This window comes from Dromiciops gliroides, chromosome 3 (genome assembly GCF_019393635.1).
Source record: "Dromiciops gliroides isolate mDroGli1 chromosome 3, mDroGli1.pri, whole genome shotgun sequence".
NCBI classification, from domain to species: domain Eukaryota; kingdom Metazoa; phylum Chordata; class Mammalia; order Microbiotheria; family Microbiotheriidae; genus Dromiciops; species Dromiciops gliroides.
The window spans coordinates 20,702,401-20,718,909 of record NC_057863.1 but is presented as its reverse complement, the minus strand read 5'-3'; the positions used below and the strand labels follow the sequence as shown (position 1 = coordinate 20,718,909).

The window sequence follows — 16,509 nt, the reverse complement described above, 5'->3', positions numbered from 1 at the left end:
CATTATTTTTTAAATCTTTTCTCTTAAAGGAAATTGAATTTGTTGATGGTTCCCTTCTAAAGTTGAAAAGTTACATCGAAGTCTTTTTGGAGCAACCTTTGGAGTTTAAGTTGTCTTTAGTTGAACTGGATTCGGAGGAAATTGTATGGAAAGCCAAACTCCGAGAATGTGAGTGTTCCTCATGTTGGACAAGGTTTCTTTGCTTATGCTGAAGTGAAGTAGTGCTTGTATTAATCTTGGTTCAAATACAGCTCCTGGTGAATACTGGCTGTGTGACCCTGGGCAGGTGACTTGAGTTCTCAGTGTTCTCGGCAGTTCCTAAGATTTTAAGTTGTAGAAAAGGCATTGACTTGCATTGGTGGAGGACATTTCATCACCTGAAAATTCCCTACTCCGGTGAAATGAAAGGCCCTGTCCCTATCCCTGTCCCTCTTCATGACCTCTCCTTGTAATATTTAGAATTCTGGTCTTTAGATGAGGCAATCAGAACCCATCCCAGAGAACATAAATAGCCCTTTGCTTTGAATATGAGTGGATCTGTTGAAAAGGGAATTGGCTTATTTGAGGAGGTTAAGCACTTCTTGCTGGAAGTTGGAGTGGAGGTGAGTGGTGGACAGTAAGCGCTGGACAGGATATTATATAACAGATTCATCATTACATAGAGCTTGCATTTGAGCTTGCATTTCATGATCTCTGAGGCCCCTTCTAACTTGTTAAAGAGTCTGTGATTTTGAGAAAGCAGCCAATTGTGATTTTTAGAGACCCTTCCCTTCAAACCCATGTTTACTGATCAAATCCTTTTATGATACAAAAAACATGAGGTAATTAGTCAACAAACTCACTTCTTTTCGTGTTCTAGCAAATAACCTATTTTTTAACTACTTGGTCTTTTGGTCTTAATTCATATAGCAAATGATTAGAACAATATAGAATCTCTGAATTTCAATTTCTTTTATTTTCATGGACAGTGTTTATATACTCGATTAGTTGATCAGTTGAACACTTGTTGATATTATCGTGAAATCCCCCTCTTCCTCCATAAAGCTATCACTGCCAGCTCTTCGTTAGTTATCTGTGCCTAAAACCTCATGCAGCTTGCAGCACAGGCTGATGCCCTGGATTTTCCCAGCTGAATACAAACAACAGCATTCAGGGGAAGTCTTTTCAAGAGATACTAGGGCTCTCAAAGCCACATTGCTTTACCCTGAAGCTGTTAATCAGGCACTGCCACTACATACAGGCATGCACAGGCACCAAGTCACGATCAGTTTAGGAGTTATGAGTTTTCTTTGTCTACTGTTTCTAGACAGCCCCATGAGGGAGAGAGCCTGGTGGGGGTAGCCCACATAGGAAGTATGACAGCAGCTCCTGCTTTCTTGCTTAAGACGCACCACCTAATTGTGTCTGCATTGCAGAAACATTATGGGTTTTGTTTTTTCTCAAGTGCATGTAAACAAATATTTTTTACATTCATTAAAAAATTTTTTTGAGTTCCAAATTCTCTCCCTCTCTCTTGTAGAGAAGGCAAGCAATTTGATATTGATTATACATGTGTATATTTGGGGCAGCTAGGTGGAACAGTAGATAGAGCACGGGGCTTGAAATCAGGAAGACTCATCTTGAGTTCAAATCCTGCCTCAGATATTTAATTAGCTGTGTAACCTTGAACACATCACTTAATCCTGTTTGCTTCAGTTTCCTCTTATGAAAAATAAGCTGGAGAAGGAAATGGTAAACCATTCTAGTATCTTTTCCAAGAAAACCCCAAATGGGGTGCTAAAGAGTCTGACATAACAGAAATGACTCAACAACAATAGACAAATGTGAAGTCACACAGAACATTGGAAATATGTCATTTCAGTCTAGTTTCAGAACATCAGGCCTGGGTATATAGAAATGTTACTATAAGAAGACATTCTAAAGTCAAATAGCATCAGAATTCAGAGCTAGGGGGGACCTTAGAATTAATCTCTAGTTCAGCTCCCTATATATATATATATATATATATATATATATATATATATATATATATATATATATATATATATATATATATATATATATATATATTTTTTTTTTTTTTTTTTGCGGGGCAATGGGGGTTAAGTGACTTGCCCAGGGTCACACAGCTAGTAAGTGTCAAGTGTCTGAGGCCGGATTTGAACTCAGGAACTCCTGAATTCAGGACCGGTGCTTTATCCACTGCGCCACCTAGCTGCCCCTCAGCTCCCTATATTTTACAGATGAGACTGAGTCCCAGGGAGGTCACACAGGTAGCATCAGAAACTGGGTTTGAACTCAGCTCCTCTGACTCCAGAGTCAGTTCATTCTATTGTACCTCACTGCCTCTGATTTGGGTCTTATATGTATGTTAGGTGAGTGATACTGGTGTGAGTGATTCTCTTCTATTTTTGCAAATAACTCAGTTGATTAATTATACACAGAGCATCTCAAAAGTCTTAGTGCCGTGGGGGGTGAGAATAGAGGGAAGAAGAGAAGTTGGAATACAAAGTTTTAAAAAATTGATGTTAAAATTTGTTTTTACATATATTTTGGAAAATAAAATTCTATTCAATACCAAAAAAAGTCAGTGCCATTTTAAGCTGTTAAAATGGCACTAAGACTTTTTGGACATCAGATTTGTGTGTGTGTGTGTGTGTGTGTGTGTGTGTGTGTGTGTATACAGGGAATATATACACACATATATACATGCACATATACATACAGGCAGGGCATTAAATCCTTCTGTAATTTGTTTCTTTCTGAATATTTCTTTGTGAATACACACATCTCTCTGAACTTAGAAATGGTATAGGCTTTAGTGTAACTGTGGTGATACTCATCAGCCAGCCCTTCACTCTCACAGTTACTGTTTGTTAAGATTGATTAGAAATTGTACACATGTGTTGGTGGGGGGAGGGGGAAGGAAGGGGAAGGTTACAGATCCATGTTTTATTTCTTCCTGGGACCTAGAGGAAGGTGCAGCCCAGAGCTCTGTGCTGCCCATCTCCCTTCCAACTCTTTGGACAGTATTGATGTATGAAAGCCTAGTCCTCACTCTTCCATTCTCAAAGCTTTTCTACAGCCACGACCCACTCTGAGACTTGCATCCTTCAGTTTTTCTAAACAGACCTTGCAAAGTTCAATATTACCAGGCAGAGAAATGTATTGTTTTTCTTCTTATTCCTGGATTTGCATAAGTCAATAAGCCTTAGAGTAAATGACTTTATCATGCAATGCTATGACTATGGAAATAATATGCATGAACCTATACAGTAATAGTAACAATAGTATGAAGAAAAACGATGAGATTTCATTCCTTATTCAGTGGGTAATGGCTTTTAAGTTTTTGCAGGGTAGAGGTAGGGATAGAGGGAACTTGGATAAGACCATTTCTTAATGCTGAGATGTGAACAGTATCCACCCCATTCTTTTTGTCCAAAGTCAGCTCATTCCTAAGGGTTTTCTAAAACTGTTAGGACATTTCTATCAGAAGTACTCAGGGAAAAGGGTTGAATTGAAAGCTTGAATCAAAATAGAATGTCCTGCCTATTTCCATGTGAGAGGCGAAAAGAAATTGAGAATTGTGGGTAAGGGAGTTGGTTTTCAGGGAAATTTCAAAGAAGCAAGAAGGTTTTAGGAGACCTGTTCCAAAAGCTGTTGCCTATATCTTAGCTCCAGATCCCCAAACCCAGCTCCTATATGGTGGCCTTGTCCTTGCAGGAAGGGGCCACAGCCAGGAAGCAGATGACTGCTGAGAGGGAATTGATAAGCTCCTGGAAAATGGAGGCAGAGCATTTCAAGCATTTCATTCCATTTTAGGAATCAAACCAGTTCAAAGGTCAAACCAAGGACTACAGGAAATATCAGATGCAGAGGCTGGGCAGGAAAGTGTGGTCTAGGTTTGGGGGTAACAGGTCCAAAGTCAAGGAGGGGTTCACAGAGAGCAAGATCAAGAAAATGACCCAAGGGGTGAGTGGGATGCTCACTATAACTCAGTTCCATTCACTAGACATTGATGAAGGAGGGCCCACTGTGTGCAGAACACAATGATGCCTGGGTGTTTCCTGCAGAGTCAAGCCAAGGCCAGCTGTGTGGGAGCTATACCCCATAATGGCAATCCAGTGGTGGGTTTCCTGGACATGCTGCCCACAAACCAAGCCCAGATTGTCATTCTTCTGGTGGGAGCATAGGATTACTTCTCTTCCCCTGGCATCCCCTAGTTCTCCTGTTATCTTCTTCTCCAAAATACCTTTTATTTCCCTTTCAAAGATATTCATCTTTGGATGTTTTAACAGGTGACTGGGTCCAACATGATCAGAACCAGAATATTCAGAAAAACAGCAGCAACAGTAAGTTACCACAATTGGCATTTATTGGGCATGATAAACAGAGTGAACCTCCCCCCCCTCAGTCAACAGATTTATATACATTCTGCCACCCTCTGTCTGTAGCTTTTGGTCTTTCACCCCAATACCAAAGCATTTGAAACATCTGTTGAGTTGGGGCCTGGGGTGGGGGTGGGGGGACACTTTCTGCATCTTGAATCATCTGTAGTTTGTTTTCTGTCTGAATATCGACTCTTTCTGCATTCTGGGAGGAAGAAGGGCTGGGGATGAAGATGAAAGAAGTTAAAGGTCATTTGTTTTCTCTCTTCTTTAGTTACCAGAAGAAGGAAAAGAAATGACAGTTTATCTGAAGAGGACTTGTACAGGAAAAGAAAAAAGCAGACTGATACTTCAGGTGTGTAAAATGGTCTGTTTGGTTTTAGTGCCTGTGCTCACACCAGCAGTAGGAGTGCTCACTTAACCTGCCTCCTTGCCTGGAATTCCTCTGTCCATCTCAGGCTGCCCTTCCCACTTCTGCCCCAGTAACCATCAGTCTGACAGTATTCTTTTTCTGCACAAAACCCAGCAGCACCCCCCCCCCCACCACCCTACCCACTGCCTCCAAATACAGTCTGGATTCCTCAGCTTGGCAGTCTAGGCCCTCCACGAGATGGCCCCAGTTTATTCACTGTGGCCCCCACCAGGCCCTGCCCTCTTGCCAGTCAAGGCCCCCACCAGTCCTCTGAGAAATCTCTGCCTTTCTCCTGCTTCTGTGTCTCTGTCTGTTGAAATCCTGCTCTTCTCAAATGCTACCTGTTTCAGAAAGCCTTCTCTTACCCTTCAATCCCCGCAGAGGCTGGCTGGCTGGTTCTCGTTCTCTCTCTCTCATCCCCCCTCTCTCCCTTTCTCCCTCCCTCTCCCTCTCTCCTCCGCCAGAGTTCTCTCTCTCTCTCTATGTCTCTCTCCCCCCCTCCCCTCTCCCCTCTTTCTCCTTCTCCTTCTCTCTTTCCCTCCTTCCTTTTCACCATCTCTTCTCCTGCTCCCTCTTCTCTCTCTCTCTCTCCCTCTCTTTCTTCCACTTCCCACTCCAAATTTCCCACTTTGGGCTCCCCAAGCTCTTTGTCAGTATCTTATGTCTCTTGTGGCGCTTTTAGTTCATTCATTTTGGTCATGTCTGACTCTTTCTGACCCCTTTTGAGGGTTTCTTAGCAGAGATACTATAAGAATGTGCCATTTTCTTCTCCAGCTCATTTTACAGACGAGGAAGCTGAGACAAACAGGGTTAAGTGACTTGCTCAGGGTCACACAGCTAATAATTGTCTGAAGCCAGATTTGAACTCATGAAGATGAGTCTTCCTGACTCTAGACCCCCAAACTCTGTGCACTGTGGTGCCACCTAGTAGCCCACTTAACCAGATTTTATTTTGTGTCAAGGTTCTTTGTATACATCTTTTGCTGATTAGTATCTGAGTCTCTTGAGTAAAAGGGACTTCTTATTTTTTATTTATTTATTTTTTTGGTGAGGCAATTGGGGTTAAGTGACTTGCCCAGGGTCACACAGCTAGTAAGTGTTAAGTGTCTGAGGTCCTCCTGACTCCAGGGCGGTGCTCTATCCACTGCGCCACCTAGCTGCCCCGGGACTTATTATTTTTGTTATTTTATTTTATTTTATTTTTTTGTGGGGCAGTGAGGGTTAAGTGACTTGACCAGGGTCAGACAGCTAGTGTCAAGTGTCTGAGGCCAAATTTGAACTCAGGTCCCCCTGAATCCAGGGTCACTACTTTATCCATTGCACCACCTAGCTGCCCCCTGTTTTTATTATTTTAACAAATAATTCAAGAAACATTAGGAGGTCTAGTCAGTGGTATGCTGGCTCTCTACCTTCCCCGAAATGTACACCTGACAGACTTTAAAGTCTATCTGCATTATTATTTTTTTTCCTTTTTTTTGAAGGGCAATGAGGGTTAAGTGACTTGCCCAGGGTCACACAGCTAGTAAGTATTAAGTGTCTGAGGCCGGATTTGAACTCAGGTACTCCTGACTCCAGCGCCGGTGCTCTATCCACTACGCCATATAGCTGCCCTGCATTATTATTTTAAAAATTTTTTTAAAAAAACTTTTTGTGGGGCAATGAGGGCTAAGTGACTTGCCCAGGGTCACACAGCTAAGATTATCTTCATTATTTACTTATTCTCCATCACTTTCTTAAATCTGGACGATCAACAAAACAAATCAAGTCCTAATTTGTAGCAATTGCCAGTTTCTGCAGTGTAAAATGTTCCCATTGGAAATTTAACATTCATCTCCCCAGTCTGAGCTCACTCCAGCATACCCCTGGGTATAGTGGATTGATTGTCGGATCTGAAGTCAGTAAGTACTGAATTCAGTTCTGGCTTCAGACACTCACTGGCTATGTGACCCTGGACAAATCACCTAACCACCCTCAGCCTGTATCCTTATCTGTAAAATGGGGATTATAGTAGCACCTACCTCCTAGGGTTGTTGTGAGGAGCAAAGGAGATTCAGATGTAAAGTGCTCTGCAAACTTTAATATTTCATAAATGCCACTTCTCCTCCTTGTTGTCTTACTCTTCCTCCTCCTCTTTTCCTTCTACTCCTCCCCTCCCCCTTGTATCTCCCTCCTCCTCCTCTTCCTCTTCCTCCTCCTCCTCTTCCTCCTTCTCCTTTTCCTCCTCCTCCCATGCCTCTACCCTATCCTTTTCTTTCCCCTTCCCCTCCCTCCTCTTCCCCTCCTCCTCCTCCTCCTCTCCCCTCCTCTGCCCTCTTAGTTTGACAAATGGTCTAACTGAGGCTCAGGGAAGTTAAATGACTTTCCCAGCATCACACAGGTCATAATCATCAGAGGTGACATTTGAACCCAAATCCTTTTCACTGGATCACACCATCTTCCTAGATTCATCTCAATTTCTCATTTTTTCAAGATCTCTGGGAAATCTCCATTCTCTTACAAGTTGGTAATACTGTTTGCAGGAACACAAAGAAACGATAGTTGTTTTCCTGTGAATCCTCACATTCTTCCACAGGAAGATCTTCTTTTAATGTGGAGATGTGCTTTGTGAAGATGAGACCCAGCAGTGCTAATGCCTCCATACAAGACTGGGGTGCTGTGGAGGGCAGTTGGACATGCTTGGGGAGAAAGGGACCTAGTGAAGAATTTTCTTTTTGAGTTGAGTTAATTCTTGTTCCCCCCCCCCCCCCAATCAAGTAATCCAGTACAAATGGAAAGAATGATCTTATGGAATGTCTTCACCATTGGAGAGTTTGGGGTTCTTGTTTTCATGATGATTTTATTTTATAGGCTTGGTGTGGTGGGAAGAGTAGTGCATTGAGACTCTGAGAACCTGGAGGCAGACCCCTGGTCTGCCACTTTTTCTCTCTCCTCCTTCTCACTGATCTCTCTGCAGCCTTTGACACTGCTGATCATCCCCTCTTTTGATACTTTCTTTTCTCTAGGTTTTTGGAGCACCCCTCTCTCCAGATTCTTCTCCTACCTCTCTGACCACTCTCTGACTCCTTTGCTAGCTCCTCCTCCAGATCATGCCTTCTATCAATAGATATCCCTCAGGGTTCTGTTCTGGGCCCTCTTTGTTTCTCCCTCTATAGTACTGCCCTTGGTGATCTCATCAGCTCCCATGAATTTAATTGCCTTCTCTATGCTGATGATTCTCATATCTACCTGTTCCTGCCCCAGTCTCTCTGCTGGTCTCCAGTCTCACAACTCCACCTGCTTCTCAGAAATCTCAAATTGTACATCTAGTAGACATCCTAAGCAACTCAACATGTCCAAAGTGGAACTCATTGTCTTTCCTTCTAAGCCTCCTCCCCCAATTAGTGTAGAGAGCAACACCATCCTCCTAGTTCCTAAGGCTCCCAACCTAGAAGTCATACTGGGCTCCTCTTCCCATATCCAAGCTATTGCCAAGGCCTGTCCATTTCACCTCTGCAGCATCTCTTGTAGATTTCACCTCTGCAGCATCTCTTGTAGATTTCACCTCTGGAGTATCTCTTGTAGAGTTCACCTCTGCAGCTTCTCTTGTAGATTTCACCTCTGCAGCATCTCTTGTAGAGTTCACCTCTGCAGCATCTCTTGTAGAGTTCACCTCTGCAGCATCTCTTGTAGATTTCACCTCTGCAGCATCTCTTGTAGATTTCACCTCTGCAGCATCTCTTGTAGAGTTCACCTCTGCAGCTTCTCTCAAATATACCACCTTCTCTCCTTTGACACTGCACCCACCATGGTGCAGACCCTTATCACCTGGATTATTGTCATAGCCATTGGGGCATCTGCCTGCCTCAAGTCTCTCCCCCTCTCAGTCCATCCTCCACTTAGCTGCTAAAGTGATTTTCCTAAAGTGAAGTCTGATCATGTCATGTCTTACTCGATCAAATCCAGTGGCTCTGTATTGCCTTTAGGATCAAATACAAAATGCTCTGGTTGGCATTTGAGGCCTTTTATGACCTGGCTCTCTTACTTAGTACCTATTACTTCTCTCCCCATATACTCTTTAATCCAGTGACACTGATTGACCTCTTGGCTGTTCCTGGAACAAGAAGCTCCAACTTTTGCTTGTTGTCTCCCCCATTAGATAGTAAGCTGCTTGAGGGCAGGGACTGTCTTTTGTTTCTTTTTGTATCCCTAGCACCTAGAAGAGTACTTGGCACATAGTAGGTGCTTACTAAATGTTTATTCATTGATTGCCTTGGGCAAGTCATTTAACCCTGCTGGATCTCAGTTTCCTTGAATATAAGATGTGGAAAATAGATGACTCCTAAATGGTGACTGTCTTCCTATTACTTCAACATATAGGTTGGAAAGCTAATATTCTGGGGAGTCTAGAAAATACCAAGCCAGTGTTTATCTGGTGCTTTACAGTTTGCAAAGAGATTTATGTCCACTTATCATGTTTTATCCTCACAGTAACACTATGAAGTAGGTCCTGTTATTGCCCCATTTTACAGATGAGGATACTGAGGGCCAGAAAACAGCTACACAGCTGGTATCAGAGGCACACCTCACTCCCAGTCTAGTGCTTTTCCCACTGTAGCACAATGAAAGCATTCTCACAGTGACAATGTACCACTTGATAGCTTCCTTTCCCAATTCCCATTTATCCTGTTTACATCTTGTTTGCATGTTGTCTCCTCCTTTAGACTGTGAGCTCCTCTAGGGCAGGGACTGTCTTTTGACTTTCTTTGCACTTGGCACAGTTCCTGGCCCATACTAGACGCTTAGTAAATGTTTATTGACTGACGTCAGAGGTCTCTCTTTTCATTATAAATGATTATAAGTGATCAGATTGCAGTCAGAACTAATTGCCAAAAGCCTCCTCTGTTTTCAGATGCCCCCAAGAAGGACGCGCTATTAGATAAGCAATTGATGAATCTTGCTAAGAAATTCGGGAAGGAGTGGATTCAAGTTGCCATTGCCAACTTGGGATTAGAAATTGCTGACATCGATGCCATTCAGGAAAAGTATGAAGACATCACGGTTTGCAAGTTCAGGATGCTGAAGAAATGGCAAGAGAAAGAACGGGATAACGCCACTGCCAGGAATCTCTACAACTGCCTAGAAAGCGATGCTTCTTTGGAGATCCTTGGTATCTTGAAAGGTATGTGGAAAAGATCCAGAAATTACAGCGATCCCTTCCACATTTTAGGGGGTGGGGTGAGGCTCGGAGCATGGTGGCCAAAAAAAAAAGGATCTAAGAAAATCTTTGTAAAATTCTTTGGTCCTCCCTTTCTATCAGAGAAGAAGTTTGAATTATTCTGATATGAAAAGATGATATGTTGATATTATACAATACCATACATATATTTTATGCATTTCTGAGTTTCTAAACCTTTTCTGTTGTCATCAGCTGACCTTTGCTTGTCATCTGGGTCTTCTGCAAAAATCCCCCCAGATTCTCATTTTATTTTTTTTCTATTTATTTAGAATTTAATTTTTTCCTCAATCTCATTTAATTTCTTATGCTGAACCTGTGATATATCAAAACTCCAATGGGGAAGGTTGCGATGTGGAAGGGATAACTGGACTTTAATCAAAGATCTGACCTCTTTGATCAAACATGACTGGGCTCTATAGGACAGGACATACTGTGGGGTTATAGACATGACATGCATATACACACATATACATACATATTTGTGTTAGTTACATCTTCCTAATTCCTTTGATCTATAGATCATCATGTGGCTTTCTAAACTATGCAGCTCCACCCTCCTCCCCTTTTTATAGAAAAATTGGCATGGCCCTACCTGACTTTCATTACAAATATCCAGAGAGTTTTATGCCCCACTTTCTGGATTTCTTCACCTCACTGACCAGAGTTTTGAGATGCTTCTCCCCGTGGCCACCTCTGCCTATTGGTGAGTGCCTGGCCCGGAGCTCCCAGGTAATGCTCACCTCATTCCTGGGACTAGCCCTCATTCTTGAGACTTCTCTACCAGCCTTGCCTTTTTCAATGCTGTCTTCTCCTACTATAATGTAAGACTCCTTGAGCGTATAGACTGTCTCTGTTTGCTTATATTTGTAATCTTGGCATGTATTCCAGCCTGACAAATGGTAAATGCTTAATAAATTCTCGATCCACACATCCATCTATATGTTAGCTCATCATTTATTCTCCTAAAAATTTTATTACAATGTTCTAACAAACTTCAAAAATACAAGAAAGTCGATATTTATTGACAAAATCCTTTACACTTTTCATATGTTACCTATAAAGATAATAACCATAATAATATTTGTAATGAGATGAATAAGCTTGTTTATGGCACAGAGTGTTTCAAAGCTAATGTTGGTGTCAGAGATCCTGCTAATTCTGCCTCAGCTTATAATTGAGATCAATATGCTGTCTTTTTAAGAGCCAGAGCAGAAAAGCTCATCATATTTGTCCCTGACAAATAGGCTTCTTGTCAGTTCATATTTAGAAAGCTCAAGGTCTTTAAAATAAAATTATAATTGTTGCTATAGAAGCTCTTGAGATGGTGCTGCCCAACCACATAGTTAGTGGGCTCTTTACTTTCTTCAATTTTATTTGCAGGGTAGATCTTTGTAAAATTAGGAAACATAACATTTCATAAATTAATTTTCTTTTCCTACCTTGTTCACAACCATAGAAAAGAGAAAGAAAGGGGGAACGATAGTATGATGAGGTGTGTTGACAACAGTAGCATCAGGCATCAACCCCTGTTCCCCAACCCCAGAAGAAGGCTTCCCAACCAGATGTTTTGAAACTTCGGTTTTAAAAAACATTACATGTATATGTACATACAAGTGCATGATGGATAACGCATACATTAATAGTCAATATCATGCTTTCTTATGTGTTTTAAGTATTTAAAAATATTTCTCTGAGAGCATGTCCATAGGCTTCCCCAGGCTGACTACCAGAACAGTCAAGGATAACCAAAAAGATCTCCTACCCCTGGTTTCCAGTTACAGATTCATCATATTTTCCCTAATTTCCCCTTTATACAATATAGAGTAAAACATTTAGATTAATTACTCCTTTCAATGAAGACAGACCAAAAGATACTTCTCCCCTCACTTACTCTTTTTTGGGTTACATTAGGAAACCAAACAAACATTTCAGGGCCATGTGGTGAGCACCATGTTGCTCCTTCCTTTATTTCCCTCATCTTTGTGGTGATGGATGACGTTAGAGCCATCTGGCCCATTATTTTGTTATTTCATCCTTGGGCACCAAATAGATTTAGAACAGCCTGGTAGTGATGGATCTTGGAGAAGACAGAAGCCTTTCATATCATAAACTAAGTGGGGCTGGGTTTGATTTGAAATTTGGAATGGATTTTTCTTTTCCCTCCAACAAACATGCACTTGAAATTGATCATGTATGTGTACATACATGTATATATTACTTCATTGTTTTCTGCATATGGGTTCTTCAGTAAAGGGGCCCATCTTTGAGTAGCAGGACTTATCTGTACTTCTTCTGGAAGTTAGAAACTTGCCTGGAGCACCAAGGAGTTGTTCCTTGCCTTGGGTGACAAATAGGACCTTGCTGAGGAGAGACGTAAAAGGGAGGGTGGACACTGAATTTAAAAGATAGATAGCTAGATAATATTGTTTTTTTGCAGGGCAATGAGGGTTAGGTGACTTGCCCAGGGTCACACAGCTAGTAAGTGTCAAGTATCTGAGCCTGTATTTGAACTCAGGTCCTCCTGAATCCCAGGGCCAGTGCTTTATCCATTGCACCACCTAGCTGCCCCCGATAATACTGCATTTCAATAGAATTGATTTCTTTTGTGATCCTATTTGTTCTATTTTATACATTTAAAACCTTGGTTCACAATAAGGGTCCATAGGCTTTAATGGACTGACTGCCCAAGGGATCCAGAACACAAACTTTTTTTTAGAAGGCACCTCTGAAGTGGATAATGCATGGGCCCTGAATTCAGGAGGACCTGAGTTGAATACAGCCTCAGATACTTGACGCTTACTAGATGTGTGACCCTGAGCAAGTCACTTAACCCTCACTGCCCAGCAAAAAACAAAAACAAAAAAAGCCTCTCTGAGATAATCAGTCCATTAATTTAAGCAATCCACAAGCATCTGAGCACTAGGACCAAACACTGAAGATACACAGAGAGGCAAAACCATACAAACAACCCTTGTCTGCAGGGAGCTTCCATGCTAATAGGACAAATATGTACATAAAGAGTGATCCAGGCAGCTAGATGGCCCAGTGGATAGAGCACCGGCCCTGGAGTCAGGAGTACCTGAGTTCAAATCTGGCCTCAGACACTTAACACTTACTAGCTGTGTGACCCTGGGCAAGTCACTTAACCCCAACTGCCTCACTAAAAAAAAAAAAAAGTTAGCCATAGTAGATGACAGGTAAGCCTTAGAGGAGTGGGGAAGGCTTCCTGAACAGAATGCCTTTGAGCTGAGTCTTGGAAGAACCCAGAGATGTCAAGAGGAAGAGACCAGGGAGGAGAACCTTTCAGATATAGGGGACAGCAAATGAAAATACAAGGAGGTAGAGGATAGAGTGTCATTAGCAAAGAACAAGAAGGTTGGCATCAGTGGATTGGAGAAGGTGTGGAGGAGGAGGGGGTAGCAAGGAAATTGAAAAGGAGGCAGAGGTCAGACTGTGAAGAGCCATTAATATCTGTGAGGCCACTTATCTTGAAGCTTGTCAGGGTATTTCATGCTGCAGAGAAGGGGCTGGTGTATGCTAATAGGGGGCTCTCTCCACTGATCTGGTATTTAAATCCCATTCATTCCCAGGTATATCCCCAGCAGCACTGGACCTTCCCTTGTAGCCAATAAAAATCATTGGACAAAATTAACCAATACTGTGACCACTTCTGCGGTATGCACAGTAGTATCCCCATATGCTCACGCCTCTCTTCAGAGAGGAAGGAGACATGTTGAAGGAGGGAAGCACATTGGAAAGAGGCGCAGATTGGTCTCTGCATAGTCACTCAGGATTTGACTTGCAAGTCTTGCAGGTATCTCCTCTAGTTCTGTTTTTTTTCCACTCTGTACCATGAGCAAATTGCTTAACCCCGTTTGCCTCAGTTTCCTCATCTGCCAAATGAACTGGAGAAGGAGATGGCAAAGTACTCCAGTATCTTTGCCAAGAAATGATGGAACAACAAAAACCTGTTCACAAAGTCGATTAATTCCTCACATTCACAACTTCTTTCAGTTAATCAATAAACATTTCTTAAGCACCTAGCAGGTCCCAGGCACTGTGCTAAGTGCTTCAGAAATCAAAAGAGACAAGAGACAGTCCCTGCCCTCAAGGAGCTCACAATCTAATGACACAGCTATATTTCCTTGCATTCACATGTGTCTTTCTTTTTTCACAGGTTTCTTGGAGTAGATATGAGGTCTCAGAAGAGGAGCTACAAAAACAGGAACCTCAGGAAGCTTTCTGAAGAGTTTAGACCATTCAAAGTGGCCATTATTTGATGCATTTGTTATTAATGCCAGTAAGAAAGCTAGCCCAAATTAACACAAATGCACCTTCCTTCTGTTATTTAATACAGAACCTGACATGCACTTTGGCACACACTCACACACACTCTCACACACACACACACACACACACACACATGCATGCATACACATGCACACTGTCTCCTATTTGTCCTGGGATTCCTTCTACCCTGGATAGTGTGTATTTTTTAAATGGGATTTCATTTTCACCTGTACCATGGCTAAGCCTTGAGATTGATTGGATGGCAAACAGCCCACTTGCTTTAAATTGTTGAATCGTGTTCATCCTCACTCAGGGTGAATGGAAAGGAATGGAATTCCCTTTTACCTTCATGACCATGTACAGATTAAAAAATGATTTTCTTCTGTCAAAGACTTTCAGGCTGTTTATTTCCAAAGGGTGTGTACAAGTCAACCACTACAGTCACTTAACTTTCAAGCTGAAATTCCTGCCTTGCCAGGAGCAAGACACTGACACCTGAGTGAATCCAAGGAAAAATTGTCATCTCTTCTTGTGGAAGACATTCCCCAAGGAATTAAAGGCCACATTGGCCCTCTTTACTTATTGATCTGTTCTTTTGTGTGATACTATTGCAAAGCCCATTGGCCCTCTGAATCTGGTTATTTGAGGGGTCTAGAGTATTGCCAATTGTATTATCTACAATCATGTGTGAGAAACAGGAATGACTAAGAGATCTTTGGTCTGTATAGAACTGGAAAAGAGGAGGCCAATGTCAACAGGACCTCAACAGAAGTGAAATACGACTTTCACCTACACTGTTTCATACACTGTATTAAAGATAACACTCTTGGCTGTTCAAAAAAACAATTCTTGCCTATGGATCTGGATTATTTTTAATATTCAGGAATCCATTTGGAATCTGTTTCTTTTTGATATGTGATGTAGCTAGAAAACAAGGATGGGGGGCAGGAAGGGGATGGTAGGCTTTTTATACTATGTGAATGGGCTAAGTTTAATTTTTATTTTGAGAGTTTTTTAAATAAACTAAATAAGAAATGTTCATTTGAAGAATGAAATAATGTAATAATTTCCTCTGGTTTTGTCTGCAATTTGTTCACAGATGGGAGAGGAGAAAAATAAATCTGCTTATGTATAGAAGTGTGTGTCTCCTTATTCCCATATATATTTATGCTGATTGTATACATTGGTATTGTAAGGAATTAATTGTGATTTGGAGTTTTTATAACCCCATCTTTGCTTCATCTTGGTCAGACTGAAAAGATACAAGCTTTAAAAGGCTACGAGAAGATGGGTGTGTACTTTAAGAGGTTATAGAACAAACAACACAAAAAACATTTATTGAGTCAAAGTATCAAACTAAGTACTTAAGCCTCATCTAGAAGTTCCCCCATGACCATATGGATGTGGCCAAATTATAATGGGGGGGGGGGAAGGGAGAGAAAGAGAGAGAGAGACAGAGACAGAGACAGAGACAGAGACAGGTGGTGGTGAGTTTGTGTTGTTGAAGCAAAGCTGGCTCATTAAGCCAGCTGAGCTGGAAACAAGTTTAGAGTTTGAGTTAGTTTTTGCCAGACCCAAGCTGTTCTGAGTGGTTGAGGAAATAGAGCTTATTTGAGGTACCTGGGGGCCTTTTTACCCTAGAGATTTAGGTTCTAACTATCTGGGAAGAGGGTAATATTTTTCTCTTTCTCTATCCCCTTTCTCATTGTACCTGGCTTTATTAACTCCACTTGTGTTGTATTATTGTTCCCATTAATAAAACCTGATTTGTTTGTGGAAAAGAGGCTATTAATCTCCTTTCTTATCAGTCTGGGAGACAACTGAAAAAGGCAGTTTGGAGAAGGGGAAACTCTGGACCTAGAGGTCTCTCATTATTATCTGAACCCAATATTACCGTGAGCTGCCCAATTAACTCTCCCCATCCTGAATTTAGCCCTAACAGTATCTAGGTGGTGATGTCTCATCTTTTGCTCCTGTTATTAATGAGAAATAGCATGAAATACACTTCAGAGGGACACAGTTTTGGAGTCTGGAGCAACCAGGTTAAATGACAGTGTGCAAAGTCACTTAACTTTTCCTGACCCTCAGATAATAAACCTTATTGGGATTTGTGATTTCTTTCACATATGGATGCCCTTGGTGAGGAAACTACCTCGATCCACGTAAACAGGAAACGATTCTATAGCTTATCTTAAAGAATCATT

The 16,509-nt window shown here is 41.6% G+C and overlaps 1 protein-coding gene across 1 annotated transcript in view; it reads left to right on the top strand.

Annotated features, from left to right (window-relative positions):
* LOC122745310 (NACHT, LRR and PYD domains-containing protein 1a-like) overlaps nucleotides 1–16,049 on the top strand; it is a 57,110-nt gene extending 41,061 nt beyond the window's left edge. Inside the window, exons 13-17 of the mRNA XM_043990522.1 lie at nucleotides 30–168; nucleotides 4,299–4,352; nucleotides 4,663–4,743; nucleotides 9,689–9,958; nucleotides 14,193–16,049. Of these exons, the coding sequence (XP_043846457.1) occupies nucleotides 30–168; nucleotides 4,299–4,352; nucleotides 4,663–4,743; nucleotides 9,689–9,958; nucleotides 14,193–14,206 (558 nt within the window). The 3' untranslated portion in view covers nucleotides 14,207–16,049. The remainder of the gene's footprint in view (nucleotides 1–29; nucleotides 169–4,298; nucleotides 4,353–4,662; nucleotides 4,744–9,688; nucleotides 9,959–14,192) is intronic.
* The last annotated feature ends 460 nt before the right edge of the window (nucleotides 16,050–16,509 follow it).